The sequence below is a fragment of the Hyla sarda genome, chromosome 5, assembly GCF_029499605.1.
Source record: "Hyla sarda isolate aHylSar1 chromosome 5, aHylSar1.hap1, whole genome shotgun sequence".
NCBI lineage: Eukaryota > Metazoa > Chordata > Amphibia > Anura > Hylidae > Hyla > Hyla sarda.
Genome location: NC_079193.1, coordinates 250,003,545 through 250,027,225, shown reverse-complemented (window position 1 = coordinate 250,027,225; position 23,681 = coordinate 250,003,545). Strand labels below are relative to the sequence as shown.

The 23,681-nt window shown below is 40.6% G+C and overlaps 1 protein-coding gene across 3 annotated transcripts in view; it reads right to left on the bottom strand.

Annotated features, from left to right (window-relative positions):
* Positions 1–1,703: 1,703 nt before the first annotated feature.
* TMX3 (thioredoxin related transmembrane protein 3) overlaps positions 1,704–23,681 on the bottom strand; it is a 72,437-nt gene continuing 50,459 nt past the window's right edge. For 2 of the 3 annotated variants that reach the window (XM_056521480.1, XM_056521478.1), the window contains 5 exons: positions 16,081–16,134; positions 13,239–13,295; positions 11,794–11,923; positions 11,432–11,500; positions 1,704–5,981 (listed from right to left, as the gene is read on the bottom strand). In XM_056521480.1, coding sequence (XP_056377455.1) covers positions 5,718–5,981; positions 11,432–11,500; positions 11,794–11,923; positions 13,239–13,295; positions 16,081–16,134 — 574 coding nt within the window. In that variant the 3' untranslated portion in view covers positions 1,704–5,717. The remainder of the gene's footprint in view (positions 5,982–11,431; positions 11,501–11,793; positions 11,924–13,238; positions 13,296–16,080; positions 16,135–23,681) is intronic. The other variant, XM_056521477.1, reaches the window with a different exon arrangement.

Below are 23,681 nucleotides of genomic sequence, written 5' to 3'. Positions count from 1 at the left end.
TTCTTATGAACCATTCCCTTCTCTCCTAAGCGGATGTATGACCAGATCGACTTTGATGTGGTCATAAACGACCTAAGAAGCCCCTTTAGGATAGGAAAGGCTAATGAAAAGCAGATCAGAGAATCTGAAGGACTGATAACAGAAGCTAGGGAACAACCAGAACCTTTTTCATCAGCTGGCTGCCTCACCAAACTACCAGAAAGTGAACTATCACTGCAGAATTCCACAAGTCTGGGCTTTATACCAGAATGGCCAGCAAGAAGCCTCTTCTCGGTAAAAGAACCATGAAATCCCATCTGGAGTTTGCATAAAAAAAGCACCTAAAAAACTTGAGACTGGGAGAAACAATATTCCATGGTCTTGTTAAACCAAGACAGAATCTTTTGGTCTTAATTCTAAGTATCATGTCCGGAGGAAAACAGGCACAGCTAATCACCTGCCCAATACCATCCATACAGTGAAGGATGGTGGTGGCACCATCCTATTGTAGGTGTTTTTCATTGGCTGGAACAGGGAGACAGATCAGGGTTGAGGAAAACTGAATGGAGCAAACTATAGATATTCTTAATAAAAACCTGATCTAGAGCGTTCTGAACCTCATACTGGGTTCAAGGTTCACCTTTCAACAAGACGACCCTGTGACAACTCCGAAGAGAAAAAAAATCCCTAAATACAATGAGGTTTTAAAGGCATTTTAAAAAATAAGCCTATACCCTCTTAAATGTGTGGGATGCCATTAATGACATTTTGATGTGGATTTTCCCACTGATTTCATTGGATGCTTCAAAGTGGAACGGATTGGATTACTAAGATGTTGAATGCCTGTCTATTTCAAGATCATTCTCCACAGGGCTGTAGGTAATTATAGCTCATGTGTGCTGCAAAGGGAGGGAGGGAGAAAAGTTAACTCACACTTACAAACACGGGATCTTGGGACTTTTAGTACAACACAACACAGCCATTTAGCCCCAAGACAAGCACAATCCTTCCTAAATGTTTCCATTACCGTCTGGCAGGTAAGTACTAAAGTCCCCTTTTGGTGGATAACCCCTTGAGATGAGATGGTTTTTAAGGTAAAAACTGCATGGATTTCACATCAAGAGCCAAATCCAGGAGAGGAGTTAGGCCGGCTGGGAAACAATACGAAAATATTAAATTCCACTGAATAACCCCTTTAAAGGGTACCTCTCATCAAAAAAACTTTTGATATATTATAGATTAATGTATGCAGAATAACTTTACAATTGCATGCTATTAAAAAATATGCTTCTTTCTATTTAATTTTCCACTTCCACTGAAGAAATTACCACTAGGGGTCTCCCTACCAGTCCTGGCAGCAAGCATTTCAGACTCATGCTGGAGTCCTAAACACTACGAGCTGCCAGTCTGCTTTGTTCACAAAGGAGAACACTTAGAGCTGCCAGCCTGCTTTGTTCACAGCCTGTTTGGCTGTGAACAAAGCAGGCTGGCAGCTCTGAGTGTTTAGGACTCCAGCATGAGTCAGAAATGCTTGCTGACAGGACTGATCGGGAAAAATACATTAGAAAGAAGCATATTTTTCATTAACATGCTATTGGAAAGTTATTCAACATTCATTAATCTAAAATATATCAAAAGTTTATTTGATGAGAGGTACCCTTTAATGGTTTTTTAAACCCCATCAAAAAAAAAGAAACGATAACAGCACTACACATGCTCACAATTAATCAAATATACTTTATTAAAGGTTGGTGGCTTAGGGAAGGAAGCAAATTATTTAGCTTATTCACAGTAGCCTTATAGATTAAATGTAAAAATACAATTGGCATAAGATTATGCTACCCCCTCACACCCTTAATAGGACATACATTGATCAGCCATAATATTAAAACCAACTGTGTGGTACTGTATAGGTCCCTCCTATGGAGCCAGAACAGTTTGAGTTATCAAGGTATGGACGCTGAAGGAGACATGTGGTATCTGACACCATGACACTAGCAGCAGATCTTTATTTATTATTATAGTGCTAACCAATCCAATTCATCCTTACTGTTGAGTTATGATTAAGTAAAAGTTGACAGGCGCAACATTTGTATATGGCGTTTGTAAATTTGATGTGAATGTCAGGAACTAAAGTTTTCACGCAGAACAATGGCTAGCATCACACTACTTTCGCTGGCTTGCTTTGCTCCAATAGTGTAATTTCTTACCCATGCAAGCAGAACATATGCCATCCATCCACATAATGTAAAAGTAAATATAATTCATCAGCCGAGACCACCTCCTTCCATTGTTCCAAGGAACAAATCAGATGGTTATGAGCCCATGGTGGTAAATTAGGGTCAGTGACCAGTTGGAGGTTATGCAAGCTCTAGTTCAAGAACGGACTGTTCATTTGCCATCTAATATATCTCACCCCTTCACAGCTGATATTGTCATGAAATAAAGAATGTTTATCTGTCAGTGGTTGTAATGTTATGGCTGATCAGTATATGCCAAGAAGTAATGTTTAGAGAGCCAATTAACCCACATTTTATACACCTGAATTTGGCTTCACAATTTGCCGTTAACTTGTTGCTTTTAGTGACTGGTGTAAATATATTCCCAAATGTTCTTCAGATTACTAAGTATAGTGGATGTGCAATACAAGGCGTGAAGGTGATAACATCAGAATAGATTTTTTTAACAGAATTTTGTTAATTTTGTTACAGAAATGTAAAAAAGAACATATTATAGAAAAACTTGGATTTTGTATCCTAAATTAAATGTAAAAGATATACAAAGTTCCAGCTCACCCCATTGTTTCCTTGCGCACGGACTGTTGCAGACTCCACCAATGTAGTATAAGCAAGCAAAGGAAAATGTCCAGCGCCAACCCCTTGCAAAACATTGCACTTTATTAATTGAAACCTCGGTACACAGTAAGTATGGACACAGGTATTTATTAATAAATACCAAGGTTTCAATTAATAAAGTGCAACATTTGGCAAAGAGTTGGCGAGGACATTTTCCTTTGCTTCCTAAATTAAATGGTTAAAGATCAGAATAAAACAGCAGATCAAACAAACTTAAAAACAACTCAGTGTATATTTAGTTACTATGGCAATCACTATGGAATCCGAGAAGCTTACTCTGACTTGTCCCATGAGACTCTGTATACAGACTCTGCAGAGTCACGATTAAAGCTATCAGAAATAGGGCTTGCTGGGAACACATGAAGCTTGCTGCTTTTACAATAGAAAAACAGGAAACTGAAGAAAGCATGTGAAGCTAACTATAATATCAACTCGTCTTATTTGGCATTCACTCAGATATTTTAGTGGTGTGGAAATAAAAATGAAGAAGGTTATTATGGCTCTTTTTATAATTTATTATGGGTAGTCTTCTTTCTTTTAAACACATTCACTTTGATCACATCAAAAATGACAAAATAAAGTAACAAAATAATAAACATAAGTAATTCTACATACTACAATTTTCTCTAAAAAAATTTGCACATTCATATGATAAAAAAAAAAAAAAAAAAAAACGAAACCAGAAAATAAAGAAATACTAGCCTCTTGATCAAAGCAGCTTTCTTCTAAGCTAGGGAAAAGGTAATACTGCCCCTAGAGTCTGTCAAAATATGGACAATAATCATGAAATAGAGATCTACACGTTTTATTTGCATATTTAAAGCTACAGTGATTTTTTTTGTTTCTTTTTTAAAAGAACCTAACGAAGATTCTAAAATAACAAGGTTTAGAATAAACACAAAAAGAATGAAAAGAGTCAAGTATGTCACCGATCAATCCACAGATATAAAACACGATGTAATACTTTTCTTCATATAAAACATTTAGCAAGTTTACGACATATATATTATGCCACAGCTAGAAGGGATTTAAATCTGTTTAAAATCTGTTTGAGAAAAGTAAATTATCTTCTGCAATATGAAGGGAGCATTAAATGGGTTACTCCGCTATTAAATATGACCTCTTATCTGCAAGATGTGATAACTTACTGTCTGATCGCAGGGAATCTGAATCCTGGGACACTGGACAATGGGGACCTCGAATCTTCTGTCAGAATAGAACAGTGTTCAAAAGGGTGTGCACCATCACTACATTCATTCTCTATGGGAGCTGCCAGAGACAGTCCAAGTACAGTGCTTGGCTATCACTAGGGGCTCCCATAGAGAATGAATGGAATGGTGCTTCTCAATTATGAGATTGTGCCCCCCCCCCCCCCCCCAACAATTCAGTTATCTCATATTTTGTGGATTGGGGAAAACTTCTAACTTCCACAGCTGAATCCCAATGCCTAAATCAGAGGTAAAATTCAGTGCAAAATAAGCTCAGATTCAAGATGGAGCTGATTCCGCGAGTCTGCAAGCAGAGTTCTCCTCAGAGGGGCACTCTGGGGAAATAAGCCGTATGCCCTATCCACCCCTTTGGCATGCTTCGGCCATCAGGTGTCCATATATAATGGATATATATTTAGAAAACAAACCTGGCCATGTAACCTGTACATTTACAGCACACCGACACTGAAAAGGAGATCCTCCTGCAGCTTCCTACTCCTCACCCCTCCTCCGTGTCCAATATCTGTTTCAATATAGATAATGCTTTAGTGAGAGATGGAGCTTTTAAACATAACAGAACATAAAGACCTGAACATGGGGACTATAGGTTGGTGGAAGGTGAGGAATATATCAATTGGCCTGTATCCTGATGAACAACATTTTAACAATAGGCATTTAAGGTTACAGTATTTGAAGTTACAATAGCAAATGAATGGTCATTTGCACAAAGAAAATTCAGAATTGAAAGTAAAATCATATTAGAGGTCATCAGATCCTATAAAATAAGCACCTGTAAAAAAGTGAGAAACATTCTTGCTTCTTAGGTTGGGTTCACACTGTGTTTTTGGCTTCCGTTCATGCCGTATATGTTAAATGGAGACTGTGAAAGAAGCCAAACCGTGACATCAGTCCTCCATAGAGTAATATTTAACCTGTTTACCAAATACATTGTGAAATTCATCATGACAAATCTGTTAAACAGATGCCATTATAGCTTGTGATGAATGCCATCATTACCTTACCTTACCCTGAAGGTTGGGTAGGTATTGATATAATGCAGATAAGCTATAGCTAAATGAAATTAACATATACAGTAGAAACGGTAGATTTAATATTTTCAAGTAATTTACTATATTAAAAGAAAACCTAGAGTAGGCTATGTGGTTTTTAAGTCACCAATTCAACACGCCTGAGGCGAACTACAAAGTTGTAACAGAGATACATATTAAATATGTAATATTTATTACTGCTTCAACGTTTTAAACTAAATACATAACTTCACATTTTCACATAAAAAAAAATGTATACTGCTTAATCTCAGTAGCATAAAAGTAAAACAAAGTGAATCAATCCTTATCCAGACTCCTGGATGCATGAATAAACATTCTAGATTTTGAGCAGAATTTAAAAGGAATTAACAATTTTAAGGACAAGGCCATAATAAAACAAAAGCTCCTTTTTTGTCTTCTATTTTCAAAGCCTTTTTTTTATTAAATTCCAGAATGTATGAGAAATGGTCTTGATGCCTTAAAAATGTAGTTGCATGCCGAAAATCAGTGAAGCAGTCACGTCTTTTTTATTTTCTATATATTTTTTTTTAATAAAGCTGTGTCAGTGGTTGAATTTAATAAATAAGTTTCTTTTGGAATCCTAGTTAATCCAATTTTCATAAAAGTTAATCTTTCTTCTTTTCGATAATATCTTTTTCTTCTTGGTCTTCATCCGTCACCTCTGAAGAGTTCTCTCTAGTCTTGTCCTCATCTTGTTCTTCGTCGCTGCCCTCATCCGACGCATTTGGATCAATGACATCTTTTCTGGTCATTTCCTCCGAGCCATCATCTGAGTCAGCTGTGCAGATTCCATAACACATAATGCTGATGACACCCAGTGGTAGACCGAAGAGGAAGCATCCAAGCAGGGGTGAACTCTTAAATACAGACTGGAGAAACAGAAAAGGATTACAGATGTGTTAAACAAGAGAGTGGTCATAACAGCTTCACAAGCAATATTTTAAAATTAGAGTAAATATCAAATATGACAACAGTTTTAGTTTATGGCAGTAACAGATAGAATCAGACATGGCAAATAAATCTGTCCAGTTACTTTTCATTTTTTGTGTAAATAATGTATACGCAATGATTTCCAATGGAAACAGGAAACGTTTTTAGAGGGTACAAGAACATTTTACAAATCTGTAATATTTTTCAATAAGTAGTCAAAGAAGTGAAAGCAGTTCATACTCATACCATAACAGTGAAGAAGCACTCTGGTAAAAATGTTTAAGACTTGTATTATGTCCAGTAATATAGATCTGTAGTTAACCTTTTTAAATGCTTCTTTCTTTCTATATGAAACGGTGTGCCTATTCTCTATGACACAGTGTCAAGGTGACCATGTGATTTACAGTGGTTTCTTTAGGAGCTAGGAGTTACCATCGGCCCCAATGATTCCCCAGATCACACACCCCTCCTTGCTGACTAAAGCTTCCAAATACCTATACCATGTCATAGGCCTTTCTGAAGTGGGGAGAGCGCCTCAGGAGTCCATACATTGATGAAGAAGCCCAAGGTCCCAAGATGGCTGCCACCAGTAGAATTAAAGGGGTTATCCAAGAAAAGAAAAACAGAGCTAATTTCTTTAAAACCACTCCCCATCTGTCTCCAGGTTGGGTGTGGTTCTGCAGCTCAGTTCCATTGAAGTGAATGGAGCCAAGTTGTAATACCCCACCCAAACTGGGGACAGATGTGGATCTGTTTTAGAAAAAAAAAAATTTGCTCTATTTTTCTATTTCTGGATAACCCCTTTAACCCCTTAAGGACTCAGCCCATTTGGGCCTTAAGGACTCAGACAATTTTATTTTTACTTTTTCGTTTTTTCCTCCTCGCCTTCAAAAAATCATAACTCTTTTATATTTTCATCTACAGACTAGTATGAGGGCTTGTTTTTTGCCCGACCAGTTGTCTGTTGTAATGCCATCACTCACTTTACCATAAAATGTATGGCACAACCAAAAAAATACTGTTTGTGTGAGGAAATGAAAAAGAAAACCGCAATTTTGCAAATTTTGGAAGGTTTCGTTTTCACGCCGTACAATTTACGGTAAAAATGACATGTGTTCTTTATTCTTTGGGTCTATACGATTAAAGGACAACTGTAGTGGAACACTTTTATATATTCCCGGGCCTCAAAAATAAACAAAATAAACGTATACATACCTTTCTACGAGCCCCCGTTGTTCCGGTAGTGCTGACTTCATTCCACTTCCTTGGAACGGGGATGCTGCACAGCCGGCAAGAGCTCCTTACATGACAGTGGGCTCAGCCTATCACAGGCCGGGCCATCGCTGCGGCGGGTGATAAGCCGACGGCTCTGCGGCGTCCCCAGGAAGTGGAATGAGGTCAGCACTGCCGGACCGTGAGGCCTGTGCCGGACCAACGGGGGCTCGTATGAAGGTATGTATGAGTTTATTTTGTTTCTTTTTGAGGCCTGGGCACGGGAATATATAAAAGTGTTCCACTACAGTTGTCCTTTAAAATGATACCCATGATAATATACTTTTCTATTACTGTTGCGCTTAAAAAAAAATGCTAACTTTTTAACCAAATTAGTATGTTTAAAATCCCCCTATTCTGAAGACCTATAACTTTTTCATTTTTCCGCATAAACGGCGCTATGAGGGCTCATTTTTTGCGCTGTGATCTGTACTTTTTATTGAGACCATATTTGCTTATATAAAACTTTTAATACATTTTTTAATACATATTTTGGGTAATAAAAGGTTATAAAAAAGCAGCTATTTTGGACTTGTTTCTTTACGTTCACGTCATTCACTGTACGGTTTCATTAACATTTTATTTTAATAGTTCAGATATTTACGCATGCGGCGATACCAAATATGTATATAAAATATATATTTTTTTTTTACACTTTTTGGGGGTGAAATAGGAAAAATGGGACAATTTACATTTTTATTGGGGGAGGTTTTTTTTCACATTTTCTTTTTACTTTTCTACTTTTATTTTTACACTTTAATAATCCCCATAGGGGATGCATAGGACATAGCACTGATCAGTGTTCTCTGTCATCTTCTGCTCTGGTCTGCTCGATCGCAGACCAGAGCAGAAGACCCGTGGAAGGCAGCGGAGGCAGGTGAGGGGACCTCCGTCTGCCGGTCTGGATGATCGGATCGCCGCGGCAGCACTGCGGGCGATCCGATCATCCATTTTAGTGACCACGATGCTGCAGATGCCGTGATCTGTATTGATCACGGCATCTGAGGGGTTAATGTCGGACATTTGCGCGATCGCGGATGTCCATCATTACCGGCGGGTCCCTGGCTGCTATCAGCAGCCGGGACCTGCCGCGCATGACCTGAGCATCGCTCCGATGCTTGCGTTTATGCATAGGACATAAATGTACGTCCTGGTGCATTAAGTACCAGCTCACCAGGACGTACATTTAAGTCTGGCGTCGTTAAGGGGTTAAAGAGATCTCAGAGGCAAGTAGGAATGAGGTAATGCAAAATGCAATTGCTTAGTTATATGTCTGGTGGAGTGCCTTTTTAACATAAAAATATAACCTTGCATCTAAATATTTAATATCTTATGCCATTGTGTATACTCCTGCAACTCTGCAATGGATTTTTCAGACAAGCAGATCTTAACAGCTCTACAGAAATGCATACCTAAATATTTAGCTGCAGCTTTTGCCACCTGTTCTTTGTCTACCACTGCGGCATGCAGCCTCTAGCTTTCACTGTATTGCAGTGCTAGCTTGCAAAGACAACCACTGCCTAGGCTGATGTCAGAACAGGTTGGCTACTTATTGCGAAATGGTCCTTCCTTGTGTTGCCTGGTATTAAAGGGGTATTCCAGGAAAAAACTTTTTTTATATATATATATATATATATATATATATATATATATATATATATATATATATCAACTGGCTCCAGATAGTTAAACAGATTTGTAAATTAATTATATAAAAAAAAAATCTTAATCCTTCCAATATTTATCAGCCAGCTGAAGTTGAGTTGTTCTTTTCTGTCTGGCAACAGTGCTCTCTGCTGACATCACTGCTTGTCTTGGGAACTGCACAGAGTAGAAGGGGTTTGCTATGGGGATTTGCTTCTATTCTGGACAGTTCCCGAGACACGTGTCATCAGAGAGCACTTAGACAGAAAAGAACAACTCAACTTCAGCAGCTCATAAGTACTGAATGGATTAAGATGTTTTAATAGAAGTAATTTACAAATCTAAAAAATACAATGTAGCCCGGACCTTCTAGGTGAGTAAATAAAAATGGATATACGTGGATCGTGCTTCAATAATAATCATCATTTATTATAAAATATAGATAAGATTTCGACACTTCTCACAGGGCCCTTGTGAGAAGAACATACATATTAAAAGGCAACCTAACAATGTATTTAGGCAATAGTAATTAAAACTATAGACCTGGCATAGAATAATAAAAGAGTAAGATCTGTACCATACAAATATATTAAAGAGTTGCTCTTCTGGGTATTTAGGGTAGATATGTCCCTTTTAGATACAGTAGCAAACAGTCTGTAATATTAGAAATTGTTACCGGTCTGTAAATGGTAACTCAGGCGATGGGTATTGCTCCCGCAATGGCTGAGTGTCCGTGGTGCGCACAGTTCTCTGTGCGGTGCTTCCAATTGTGAGCCTGGTCCAGTAGAATCTGAGCGCGGTGGCAGTCGCTGTCGGCTGAGGCGCTGGCAGGCGCCGAAGATCGCAGTGGTGTCCGGGGACTGCTGGTGCTGGCGTGCGCTGGAGTTGGTATTCCTCACCGCTTTGCTAGTTGGTAGACAGGACCATGTACTGGAGGGCTGGAAGTTCTGCCGGCGTCTGACGTCAGAGCCGGGATGGCTGCACCAGGATGGTTGCACCGGAATGACTACTGAGGAAAGGGTTATATTATACAACCCTGAAACGCGTCTAGTCGTTATCTACTGGCATAGCAGTACTCGAACTGTGCCTAAATTTTATGGCCAGTTACCTTTTATGAACTGTACCATCATTAGCACTCTTACTCTGCTACCTACCCGGTTCAGCAGTTCAGATCCATTCCGGTGCAACCATCCTGGTGCAGCCATCCCGGCTCTGACGTCAGACGCCGGCACCACGAGGTGAACTTCCAGCCCTCCAGTACATGGTCCTGTCTACTAACTAGCAAAGCGGTGAGGAATACCAACTCCAGTGCACGCCAGCGCCAGCAGTCCCCGGACACCACTGCGATCTTCGGCGCCTGCCAGCGCCTCAGCCGACAGTGACTGCCACCGCACTCAGATTCTACTGGACCAGGCTCACAATTGGAAGAACCGCACAGAGAACTGTGCACACCACGGACACTCAGCCATTGAGGGAGCAATACCCATCACCTGAGTTACCATTTACAGACCGGTAACAATTTCTAATATTACAGACTGATTGCTACTGTATCTAAAAGGGACATATCTACCCTAAATACCCAGAAGAGCAACTCTTTAATATATTTGTATGGTACAGATCTTACTCTTTTATTATTCTATGCCAGGTCTATAGTTTTAATTACTATTGCCTAAATACATTGTTAGGTTGCCTTTTAATATGTATGTTCTTCTCACAAGGGCCCTGTGAGAAGTGTCGAAATCTTATCTATATTTTATAATAAATGATAATTATTATTGAAGCACGATCCACATATATCCATTTTTATTTACTCACCTAGAAGGTCCGGGCTACATTGTATTTTTTGGTTTTTCCCTTTCTAGCAATTAAGGTATAGTTGCTTGCCCAGTTTGACCTCGGTGCGTAATAGTTGTGAGCTGCACACACCTATATAGTTTTTTCTTTTTTAATTTACAAATCTGTTTAACTTTCTGGAGCCAGTTGATAGATTAAAAAAAAAGGATTTTCCTGGATAACCCCTTTAAGGCACATCAGTCTTAGTTCTGTTCTTGTGCACTTGAATTGCGATTACTATTAATCCTGACCTCTGTCATGTTCCTGATACGTTTAGTGCCATTCCTGGTCCTTCCTCCTAGTTAACTCATGTCTTATTCCTTCTTATTTCTAATTTTACTCCTGTCTTATTCCTTGGCTTGTCACATCTTGTTTGCTTTACTAGTAATGAACCTAGGCTCTATTCCTTTCCATAAATCTGTCTCATCTGGGGTTCACAACTTGGGTATCTTCCGGAAGCATGTTTACACTCCATTCTTTTATCATCAACGTTACTTACTTTTTCTCCCAGCAGTGTGGCTTCTTACACATGAGTTAAACATTCCATATTGAAAATTGCAATTCTAATATTTCCCAGTTCTAATAAATAAATTGCCCCAACTACATCAAGTTAAAAAAAAACAGTTTACATTTTACTTACTACAACAGTAGACTTTGCATCATAGGCGATTCTTTTGATGCGCTGTAGAATTCCATCACCACCCTGAGCCTTAAAAGGAAAAAAGAAAAAACTACAGTAGTATACTAATAGGTAAGTGAAAGAAACTATATTTTTACACAGTGCATTTGATAGCACAAATGACAATCCCAATACACATACCACCATATTTTTATATGATTTTAATTTACTGCAAATTGTATCGCTTTGCATGTACATTTATCTCAGTATACGATGGTACAAAATATACCCTTTAAAAGTACACAGGTTTGGGGATATCCTTTTTGAAATTCACTTTTAGAAGAACTTGAAGTAATGAGAGAGAACTATGTGAGCTAGCTTACCTCTGCTGTCCCATCCAAAATACTGTTAATGAACTGAATCAGGTCTTCAGTATTTTCAATGTTCTTATTTGGAATAAAATACTGTTGGTTGGATGTATTGAGTACAACAATAGTGGGCACCTGGACTTCACTGCAAATGGACACAGACAAAACATAAAAGTCATTTTCATGCTACTAGTGATATCAGTAGGATCGTGTGTCACAAAAAACAGCCTCAGGCCATAAAGATGCTGACTACGGTTATAAATAGGCTACAAGTATACAGGAAAAACTCCAAAAATTTGAATAACATCCAAAGTTCATTTCATTCAGTAATGCAACTTAAAAGGTGACACTAAATATATGAGGGAGACTCATTACATGCAAAGATAGTTCATTTTGTGATTTGTCATAATTGTGATGATTCTGGCTTACAGCTCATGAAAACCCCAAAGCCCCCCCACCCTTCCCCCCAACTACTAGGATTTGGGGAGCCATGTCATCTGCTGGTGTTGGTCCACTGTGCTTCATTAAGTCCAGGGACAACGCATCAGTCTATTAGGAGATTTTGGAGCAATTCATGCTTCCTTTTGTTTTAAGTTGCATTAAAGAAATTCAATGGACTTTTGCACGATATTCTAATTTTTCGAGTTTCACCTGTATAATGATGGTTTCTGGAAGTAGGGGAGGGGTTATACAGGCCATACTGTATACTGTGAGCTGTGATGTTATTTGATACATCTTTAGTATTGACTTATTGACTGAACAGCTGATGAGAAAAGCAGGCCCCTAGATTGTCAAGAACTGCAATGTAATTTGACAGTTTCTTATATTTAGTCCAGAGCAGTTTACAGCGAGGCTATGTTTGTATTCATGTTATGGCTTCTATTCATACTGGGAGCCACTATGCTTCTCCGGATCCTTCATACGACTGATCACAACAGTGTCTCATTTGACAGGACTGCTGATGGAGACTATGGGGGAAATTTATCAAAACCTGTCCAGAGGAAGAGTTGCTGAGTTGCCCATAGCAACCAACCAGATCGCTTCTTTCATTTTTGAAAAGACCTTTGAAAAATAAATGAAGCGATCTGATTGGTTGCTATGGGCAACTCAGCATCTCTTCCTCTGGACAGGTTTTGATAAATCTCCCTCTATGACTCTAAATAGTGTGAACATTACCTTAGCCTTTGATGTTTTTGATATGTAATTGTTTACTTTAGAGTTGGCTGTACACACAGTACAATGTGGCTGATCAATTGTCTGTGGGACAAAATAGTAAATGATCTGCAGAATTCGGATGATCATGCTGTTCACTTATTTTTTTAAGCTGATCACTACTTTGACAGACAACAAATAATCATTTGCATGTAATTTAAAGATGATGGTCCACCGAAATATGAAAAATTCTGCAGACTGTTATCTTCCGCATATGACAAGCTTAGGAAGGGTCGGAAAAGACTTACTCCATGAGTAGACTATTCATGTAATCGCTGCCATCCATATGTCCAAACTGGAAGTCCCTGAGAAAAATGAAACAAAAGTGTATTAAGACATTGCCAAGTGGAAAACAACTGAACTTCAATACACTGTAGCTGCGTACAAGATTACCTTCTGAGCATTACGATTCTCCTATAAAAGCTGATGACCAACAAGACCTAAATATGTGAGGAGCCATACTGCACAGACCATAGTTCCTAATAATCTTACAGGCTTCTGCTTTTCCAGCTGACCTGCAGGTCTATGCTGATGACTTCTCAGAGACCAGAAGACATTGGGGGAGATTTATCAAAACTTGTCATGAGAAAATGGGCAGTCAGATGCTAGGCCGCACCGCCGCAGCCTCTGTTCATCAAGTCCCTGTCCCACTCTCTGCTGATCCACTGCTTACCAATCACACGTGCAGGGCCGGTTCTTCACTTTTCATAAAAGGTGGCAATTGCGATCGCTAAACAAACGCGCCCCCCCCCCCCCCTCAGATGCGCAGTCACAGGCCCGCAAACCGCTCACACTGCAAGGAGCACCCAACACCCCCCCCCCCCCAGGACACGGAGCGCTCCAGCATTGGCCACATTGCCCCCCCCCAGTCCCACAGTGTAAGCAATCATCCCTCCCCATCCGAACCCCTTCCCACTCCCTGCACTGTGTTAGTGGAACACAGTAAACACTGTCCCGCCGCCTCCCTACAGTTCCGTCCCGCCACTATGTTTCCGCGCGCAAGGCTTCCTCCAGGCACTTGGCAAGACAGCTCCCTGTAAGTGCATCAGTGGCCCTGTATGTGAGGGGTTGGGGGGGGGGGGGGGGGGGGGGGAATTAGTTGTGTAAATATGTATACACTCCAGTGTATCTGCAGAGCATTACAGTCTAGTGTAATCTACAGACACAAGGGTGCAATGTTCTGCACACACTTCTATACACATAGAGGTATATGCAGAGCCTTGCACCCTTGTGTCTGTAGTAGACACTAGGATGCAATGCTCTGCACATACTACCATTTGTATAGCAGTGTGTATGTAGTACGTACACACACACTGCTATACACATGGGGGTATGTGCAAAGCATTGCATCCTAGTGTCAGTACTACAGACACAAGGGTACCATGCTCTGCATATACCCTTACGTGTATAGAAGTATATGCAGAGTATTGCACCCTTGCACCTAGCGGTGTGTATGTAGTACATATACACTGCTATACACATGGGGGTGTGTACAGAGAATTTACACCCTAGGATCTGAAGTACTACAGAGTCTGTACTACAGACATGGGTCGGGTGCAATGATCTGCAGTCTGCACATACCCCCATATGTATAAAAGTGCTATATAAAAAAAGTTTTAAAAAAATAAAAAGAAATAATAAAAAATTTTTTTACTGCTACCCCAATAAAAAAAAATATATATATATATATATATATATATATATATATATATATATATTTTTATATTTTTTTTTCATATTTGATACTGCCGCATGGCTAACTGTCTGAACTAATAAAATATTAGTGAATCATTAACACTTTATTTTAATAGCTCAGACAGTTAGCTATGCTGCAGTATCAAATTTACGCTTGTGTCTGTACGGGATCATTAATAATGATCCTGTACAGCAACCGGCGTAAATGTAAAAATAAAAAAAATATCTTAAATTGCTGCTGTTTGGTCACATCATATGCTAGAAATTTTTAATATGGCCATAGTACATAATTTATCGAGCAACATCAGCTGAACCCCTTTTTAGGGTATGTTCACACGCGCGGATTTACAGAGTATTTTACGCTGCAAATCCGCTGGTGAAGGCCCGCTCTATGCTGGCATTACATGTGCCTGCTGGTAGCGGAAATACACCACTACCAGCAGACACACTGCGATGTGCGAGACACAGTATACTCGCACATCGCGGGAGCTCTCTGCCTAGCTCAGAGCAGGGAGAGCGGCCGTGATGTGCGAGTAAGCCGCGCACATCGCTGCACTGTGTCTGCTGGTAGCGGCTTATTGCCGCTACCAGCAGACACATGTAAAGCCAGCATAGAGCGGGGCCTTCACCAGCGGATCCGCAGCTAAATACGCTGTGAAAATCCACACGTGTGAACGTACCCTTATTGGTATTTTTTCCGATTAAATAATCGACAACTAATCGATTATTAAAATAATCGTTAGCTGCAGCCCTAGTCCAGAGGAAAAGTTGCTGAGTTGCCCATAGCAACCAATCAGATCTCTTCTTTCATTTTTCACAGCAATCAGATTGGTTGCTATGGGCAACTCAGCAACTTTTCCTCTGGACAAATCTCTGTTGATAAATCTCCCTCTATGTGTTCAATCATCATTATCAACAACGTGTGAATTCTTCTGTGGAACTGGCCAGAAAGATTATCTTGTGCTCCCAACGTGCATCAAGGAGTAAGGGCTACAAACCGCTGCACGCCAGAAACACAGTAAGATCCAATTATTTCGGATGCCCTGATATAGTCATCTAGTTATCACTATCATTTTACCTGCTTCACTCTTAAAAAACTGACTGTTTCATTGCTGCCTAGCATATCCCACCTTTGACGCAGGTGCCATGATAATACAATTATTTACATTATTCCTCTTCACCTGTCGGTAGTTTTAATCTTATGACTGATCAGAATGTAAAAGTAGAATATGACAAACAATCAGAGAATTCTTAAACCCATTCTTTATATCGTGACTATTGGCACAATTCTTCCCCATACAGATTAGACATTGGATTCGGAGCTTTTGAACAATGACCAAATAGATCCTAACTGGACAACCACAGGATGTGAACATAAACAAAATGAGGGCATACCGGTGAAATTGATCCCTGTAGTCTCTTGCTACTTCTTGAACAATAGATTTCAATCTATAAAAGGAAGAAATATAAAAGTAATCATGCTGAAATTACATTGTAATTCTTATAGGTCAACACTAACCAAATCAATCCAAAGAAGACATTCTTTTCATTGACACTTCAGAAGAATTTGTTTGGCCATCTAACTACCACATGTGATATTGTAGAGCTACGAGAAACACTAAGCAGGTTAAAACTACAGACTAGAACACAATCATTTTGGAAGGAAACTGCTCACTTCCACATAAAACTAACAGATACTTAAAGGGGTTATTCACCATAAGGTGATTTTAGTACATACCGTATATATTAAAGTATAAGCCGACCCGAATATAAGCCGAGGCCCCTAATTTCACCCCAAAAACCCAGGAAAAGTTATTGACTCGACTATAAGCCTAGGGTGGGAAATACATCATCCCCCCAAGTCATCATCCCCCACTGTCATCATCCAGACCCCCATCATTAACACCCCCGTCATCATCACCCTGTCCTCATCCAGACCCCCGTCATCATCACCCTGTCATCATCCAGACCCCCGTCATCATCAACCTGTCATCATCCAGACCCCCGTCATCATCACCCTGTCATCATCCAGACCCCCGTCATCATCACCCTGTCATCATCCAGACCCCCGTCATCATCACCCTGTCATCATCCAGACCCCCATCATCACCCTGTCATCATCCAGACCGCCGTCATCATCACCCTGTCATCATCCAGACCCCCGTCATCATCAACCTGTCATCATCATCACCCTGTCATCATCCAGACCCCCGTCATCAACCTGTCATCATCCAGACCCCCGTCATCATCACCCTGTCATCATCCAGACCCCCGTCATCATCACCCTGTCATCATCCAGACCCCCGTCATCATCACCCTGTCATCATCCAGACCCCCGTCATCATCACCCTGTCATCATCCAGACCCCCGTCATCATCACCCTGTCATCATCCAGACCCCCGTCATCATCACCCTGTCATCATCCAGACCCCCGTCATCATCAACCTGTCATCATCCAGACCCCCGTCATCATCAACCTGTCATCATCCAGACCCCCGTCATCATCACCCTGTCATCATCCAGACCCCCGTCATCATCCCCCTGTCATCATCCAGACCCCCGTCATCATCCAGACCCTCGTCATCATCCAGACCCCCCCTCTTCATCATCACCGCCTGGCAATCCCTTCAATCAGTGGTCTCCAACCTGCGGACCTCCAGATGTTGCAAAACTACAACTCCCAGCATGCCCGGACAGCCAGACAGACCACTGCCGGGCCTTAGTCATCCTCCAGACCCCCACCTTTAGTTTTCTACTCACCTCCCCTCAGTGGGAAGGAAGGGTGAGCTGGTCCGGGCTATCTATGCTGCAGGGACCCTTCGGTGGGGAGGGTTAGTCGTTCCGGGCTGTTCATCTTCACCGCTCCGGCCCCGGACTAGTGACGTTGCCTTGACGACGACGCACAGGGACGTTCATGCGCAGGGAGGTCCCTGTGCGTCGTCGTCAAGGCCTCCCGGTGAAGATGGACAGCCCGGAACAACTAACCCTCCCCACTGGAGGGTCCCTGCAGCATAGATGGCCCGAACCAGATCACCCTTCCTTCCCACCGAGGGGAGGAGAATAGAAAACTAAAGGGGGGGGGGGGGGTCTGGATGATGACAAAGGCCGCAGTGGTCTTCAACCTGCGGAGTTCCAGATGTTTCAAAACTACAACTCCCAGCATGCCCGGACTGCCGATGGCTGTCCGGGCATGCTGGGAGTTGTAGTTTTGCAACATCCGGAGGTCCGCAGGTTGAAGACAACAGAAAGGGATTGCCAGGCGGAGAGTTCCCTCGAGTATAAGCCGAGGGGGGTGTTTTCAGCACGAAAAATCATGCGGAAAAACTCGGCTTATACTCGAGTATATACAGTACCTGCCAGACAGTAATGGACATGCTTAGAAAGGATCTGCCCTAGTCTTGGGGCTAAATGGCTATGTTGTGAGATTACCATAACACTGTGTCTAGCTTTTGGTGAACTGGGTATTTCCTGTTGGATTTTGTTCTCAAACTACACATTCCATAGTTCCATGCATGTAAGTTTGAGGTCAGTTTCCTTCCTCCTACACATCAGCCACCCCACCCATTGAAATACAATGAGCTGCATTCCATTCAAAAGACCAGTGTTTTCTAACCAGGGTGCCCACAGCTGTTGCAAAATGATCTCTCTCCCACTCAGCGGTCGCTCCACCAATTGAAGCAGGACAGACTCCCTGTCATCACCTGACTAGTGATGTCACATCTCGATGCACTGCAACCTGGGAAAACCCGAGACCTGAGTAATTTTGTATGCTGTTAAAAATATTGGGGCAAAAATCACAGAAGAATTGCGAGACCACCGTCACACACACACACGTAAAGACACTATATTATGAACTACACTAATTTACAGCCCCTGTAGCATAGTGAAATAAAAAAATAAAAAATACTGGAATACCCCTTTAATAGTATTCTCCTCATACTGAGTAATTTCCTGTAGAGGAACATTGTGTTTTTAGAAAGTCCTCTCTGGTACTAACTAAAAATTTAGGTTACAGTAAATGTCACCTCTATTCTGGTGAGGACAACATTAATCTAGCGTCGTAATTCAAATTTCCTAAAGTCCCATAGGTTATCACTGCATCACTCACATATGTAACAATAATTTGATAACATAATATATAACATATAATATACTATTGTATAAGTGACAGCTACCCATGCATTCTTAATGTGTCAATGATTAAAATAGAGCTTGTTTTTACTACTTGTCTTCCATGTACTGTACAATATTAGATCCTGTATATATTTTGCATTAAATTAGCACTTTTAGAGTTGCAAAAACCCTGTATAGTCTGCAATGTAACATGCTTTCTTCACTCAGAATAACTTAGCTCCTATTTTGAAATAAAGTTTGAAAAGGAAGTTGTATTATCCTTCTAATAGGCGAACAAGGGTATGCTTGGGAAAAGTGACAAGGGATAGGTATTTTGTGCATAGAAACAAGTAAAACATATTATGTAAAAGCCTGGAAAACAAGAGTGGGAATAATGTAGGCATGTATATGAAACACAGATCTATAACCTACTATAGCACAAAAATAGAAGCTGGTACAATGAACTGCAGACAGGACAGGACACTAGGTGAGTCTTGTAGGCACAGTTTTGATTCAGCTTTTATTTTAGTTTTGGATACATAGGCTGACATTTATCATTGTCTTTAGATTGTTTTTTGTGTCTACAAAAGGTGCAAATAAGGTGCAAGCAGGGTTTATTTGCGCCTTTTTTGCACCTTTTGGTTTACACATTTCTGCTGATTTTGAGTTGTAATCCACTAATTTTGGCAATACACATGATATGGAAGGGTTTTATCAACTGCAAAAAAGGTGCAAAGCCACTGAATAGTCTCTAAAACTACACCAGCCCAGACTTAGCTTAGCTTTTTGGTGTATGTTAAGAGAGAAATTTCAGAAAATGTGTGACCTGCACAAAATTTATCAAATGCTCTGTGACCTAGGGGTGTGAATTGGCAAGAATCTGGCGATACGATATGATATATCCTGATTCTGTCTCAAAGACGATATATTGCGATTTTTACGCACGCAGTGATACCAAATATGTTTATTTTTGTTATGTTTACGTGTTTTTATATAGGAATAAGGGGTGATTTGAAGTTTTAATATGGAAGGGGTTTATGTGTGTCTTTTAAACTTTTATTAAAACACACACACACATATATATATATATATTTTTTTTTTTTTTACACTTTATTAGTCTCTTACTTTTAGGTGGAATCATTAGATTCCTCATACAGATGAATAGAGCTCTATTGAACTCCATTGATCTGTGTGCTCTGTGATCCATTGAGAGAGCCTAGTCCAACCAGGCTCTATCAATGACAGAGCCACGGGACACCAGGGAAGCAGAGGTAAGCCCTCCAGCTACATCTATAGCGATCCACCCCAGTAACACACCAGGGTGCAGTCACCGGTCCCTTTAGATGCCGCTGTCAGCCCAGCGATCACGGCATGCTGGCTATTAGCGGCGGCCGGGGGCTGCAGAGTATGGAGCAGGCACGAGTTGTGAGCCTGCTCCATACAGACTGCTGAGCGCCGCCGCACTTGTCAAGTCCGGCCCTGCTTGCACGAGCCGAAAAAATTCACCTGCCCGGCGCCCGGAACTGCATGTCCCGGGCATCGGGAGATACGAATTCCACATCCCTAGAAAGATAGATTCAAAAATATTTTTAATTGATACATTATCGTCAAATGAAAAATCGTGATAATCGAGTGAATCGATTTTTTCTTACACCCCTACTGTGACCATTTAATAAATTTGGTGTTCCTACAAATTACCAGCATACAAAAAAAGGTGTAGAAAAATGCTTCACTTACACCTACAATGATAAATGTCAGCCATAATGCCTCAGAATACATTTAACATTTTTATTAAGGAGACAAATATTTTTTTAATCAGCCATACATAGATAAGATAACAAAGAAGTTATAAAAACCATAGGCAGAGGAATAGGTGTAGATAGCCTGGTCATCTCATTAAAATACAACGTAAGCTGTGCATATTGTACTGGATCTTTTTTATAACACAATCAATGTATTTTGAGCTTTATGCCTATTTCTACTATGTTACTTGTTGTTCTGGAGCATCTCTACCCTAAGTAATATTAATATATAAGTCTCCCAGTTAAAGGGGTAATCCGGGGTAGTTAAGAAAAATAAAAATGCACCAAAGCCACCACAATACCTGTTCTGTGTCCCCTGTAGCTATGCATGTTGTTTTGGCAGCTCCTGTGGCCCCTGTTGTCTCCTAAATAGTTTTTTTCCTTGTTTGCAGCACAGACTACAACTCCCAGAAGTCAGTGCAGATCTGCGTAATGGCTTCCAGCCAATTGCTTTCACTATCTGTGTGCATGTTCACACTGCAGCTCACACATTGTACAGGTCTTTTCATCCTTCCTTCAGAAATTATTCATGTTCTGCTTTGAATGGCAGCAGTTAGTGATAAGATATACAGCAATCTACACTCAGCTTCTCTCACAACACAGAGAGGAGAGGGGAGCTGTGGCTGTGAAGCCAGGAATCACGTGGTGCTTGTCTCTGTGTAAACCCCTCACTGACCTAGCCCCCACCCTCCTGTCAGGACACAGTAGTTGGCTGGATGTTTTCCTAACACTACCAGCATGTAAGTGACAGCTGAAAGAGGAAAACTGCTGTATATAGCTAATGAATGATATTTAGACAAATAGGTTGGAGAGAGGGAAAGGATGGGCTATGGGTTTAGTTCCCTGGAATACCCCTTTAATTCTGAACCTAGAGGACTCTGTCACCAGGTGTATGCTGTCTCACCTGAGGGCAGCAAAAAATAGTGACAGAGATGCTGTACAGAATGATGTATAACTCACAAAATTCCGTGCAGCTGTTTCGAAGATAACCTCACAAATATTAAGGTCATGAAAGGTTGCACACCAGTCCTCTACATTATGTAAATCTGCTCAGTAGTTCTCAATATTTATGAGGACCTGCTGCATCCACCTGACACTGATTAGCAGCGGTCTGCTTTTGTATAGACCATCAGCTGTTAATCAACGGCTGGTGGGCAGAGGGACACACGTTACGGTGCCTATTCTCCTGTAATTAATACATCGTTCTGTTTAGCATCTCTCTTACTAGTTAATGCTGCCCTCAGGCAGGACATAAACATACAGACAGATTCCCTTTAAATAAATGTACAAGGTAATTTCCACTAATCCTTTGGCATGTTAGATGGAGAGAGTCCAAAAGTTCAGAATGCAACAAATTTCCAAATTCCGTGCAGTTTAGTCTGAACCACATGGTATTTAAATCAACTGTACTTTTTGTTTAACCCCTTCACGACCACGGACATAAATGTACATCCTGGCTTGGCGGGACTTCCCGCACCAGAACGTACATTTACGACCTGTGTATGACAGCAAGCATCGGAACGGTGCTCGCGTCATACACGGCAGGTTCTGGCTGCTAGCAGCAGCTGGGGACCCGCCCGTAATGGCCGGCATCCGCGATCGTGCGGCTGTCCACCATTAACCCCTCAGATGCTGTGATCAATACACATCACTGCATCTGCGGCATTGCGGTACTTTGATTGGATGATCGGATCGCCCGCAGCGCTGCCGCAGGGATCCGATCATCCAGCATGGCGACCGGAGGTCCCCTCACCTGGCTCCGGCCGTCTCCCGGGGTCTTCTGCTCTGGTCTGCGATCGAGCAGACCAGAGCAGAAGATCACCGATAATACTGAGCAGTGCTGTGTCCTATACATAGCACTGCACAGTATTAGCAATCAAAGGATTGCTATAGATAGTCCCCTAGGGGGACATAAAAAGTGTAAAAAAAAAAAGTTGAAAAATTTAAAAAAAAAAAAAAAAGTAAAAAAAAGTGAAAAATCCCCTCCCCCAATAAAAATAAAAATTGTCAGTTTTTCCCATTTTACCCCCAAAAAGCGTAAAATATTTTTTTTAATAAACATATTTGGTATCGCCGTGTGTGTAAATGTCCGAACTATCAAAATATAATGTTATTGATCCCATACGGTGAATGGCGTAAACGTAAAAAATAAAGAAAAGTCCAAAAATGCAGCTTTTTTGTCACATTTTATTAAAAAATTTTTTATAAAAAATTATCTAAAAGTTCATATATGCAAATGTGGTATCTAAAAAAAAGTACAGATGACAGCGCAAAAAATGAGCCCTCATACCGCCATATATACGGAAAAATTAAAAAGTTATAGGTGGTCAAAATAGGGCGATTTTAGATTACTGATTTTGTACAAAAAGTTTTAGATTTTTTTTTTTAAGCGGTACAAAAATATAAAAGCATCTAGCCATGGGTATCATTTTAATCGTATTGACCCACAGAATAAAGAACACATATCATTTTTACCGTAAATTGTACAGTGTGAATACGAACCCCTCCAAAATGTGCAAAATTTTGGTTTTCATTTAAATTTCCTCCGTAAAAAAAAAAAATTTGGGGTACGCCGTACATTTTATGGTAAAATTAGAGGTTTTATTACAAAGTACAATTGGTCACACAAAAAACAAGCCCTTAAATGGGTCTGTAGATGGAAATATAAAAGAGTTATGGATTTTGGCATCCCTCAAATTTTTCAAGAAAATGAAGTATTTCTCACAGAAAAGGATTGCAGTAACACATGTTTTGCTATACACACACACACGTTTATTCCCTTTGTGTGTATTAGAACTAAACCAAAAAAGGGAGGAAAAAAAGCTAATTGTACATATTGTCACACCAAACTTCAAAAATGGTCTGGACAAAATTATTGGCACCCTTAATATTTGGTTGCACGCCCTTTGGAATAAAATAACTGAAATCAGTCACTTCCTATAACTATCAATAAGCTTCTTACACCTCTCAGCCGGAATGTTGGACCACTCTTCCTTTACAAACTGCTCCAGGTCTCTCTTATTGGAAGGGAGCCTTTTCCCAAAAGCAATTTTAACCCCTTAAGGACCTGGGTTTTTCAGT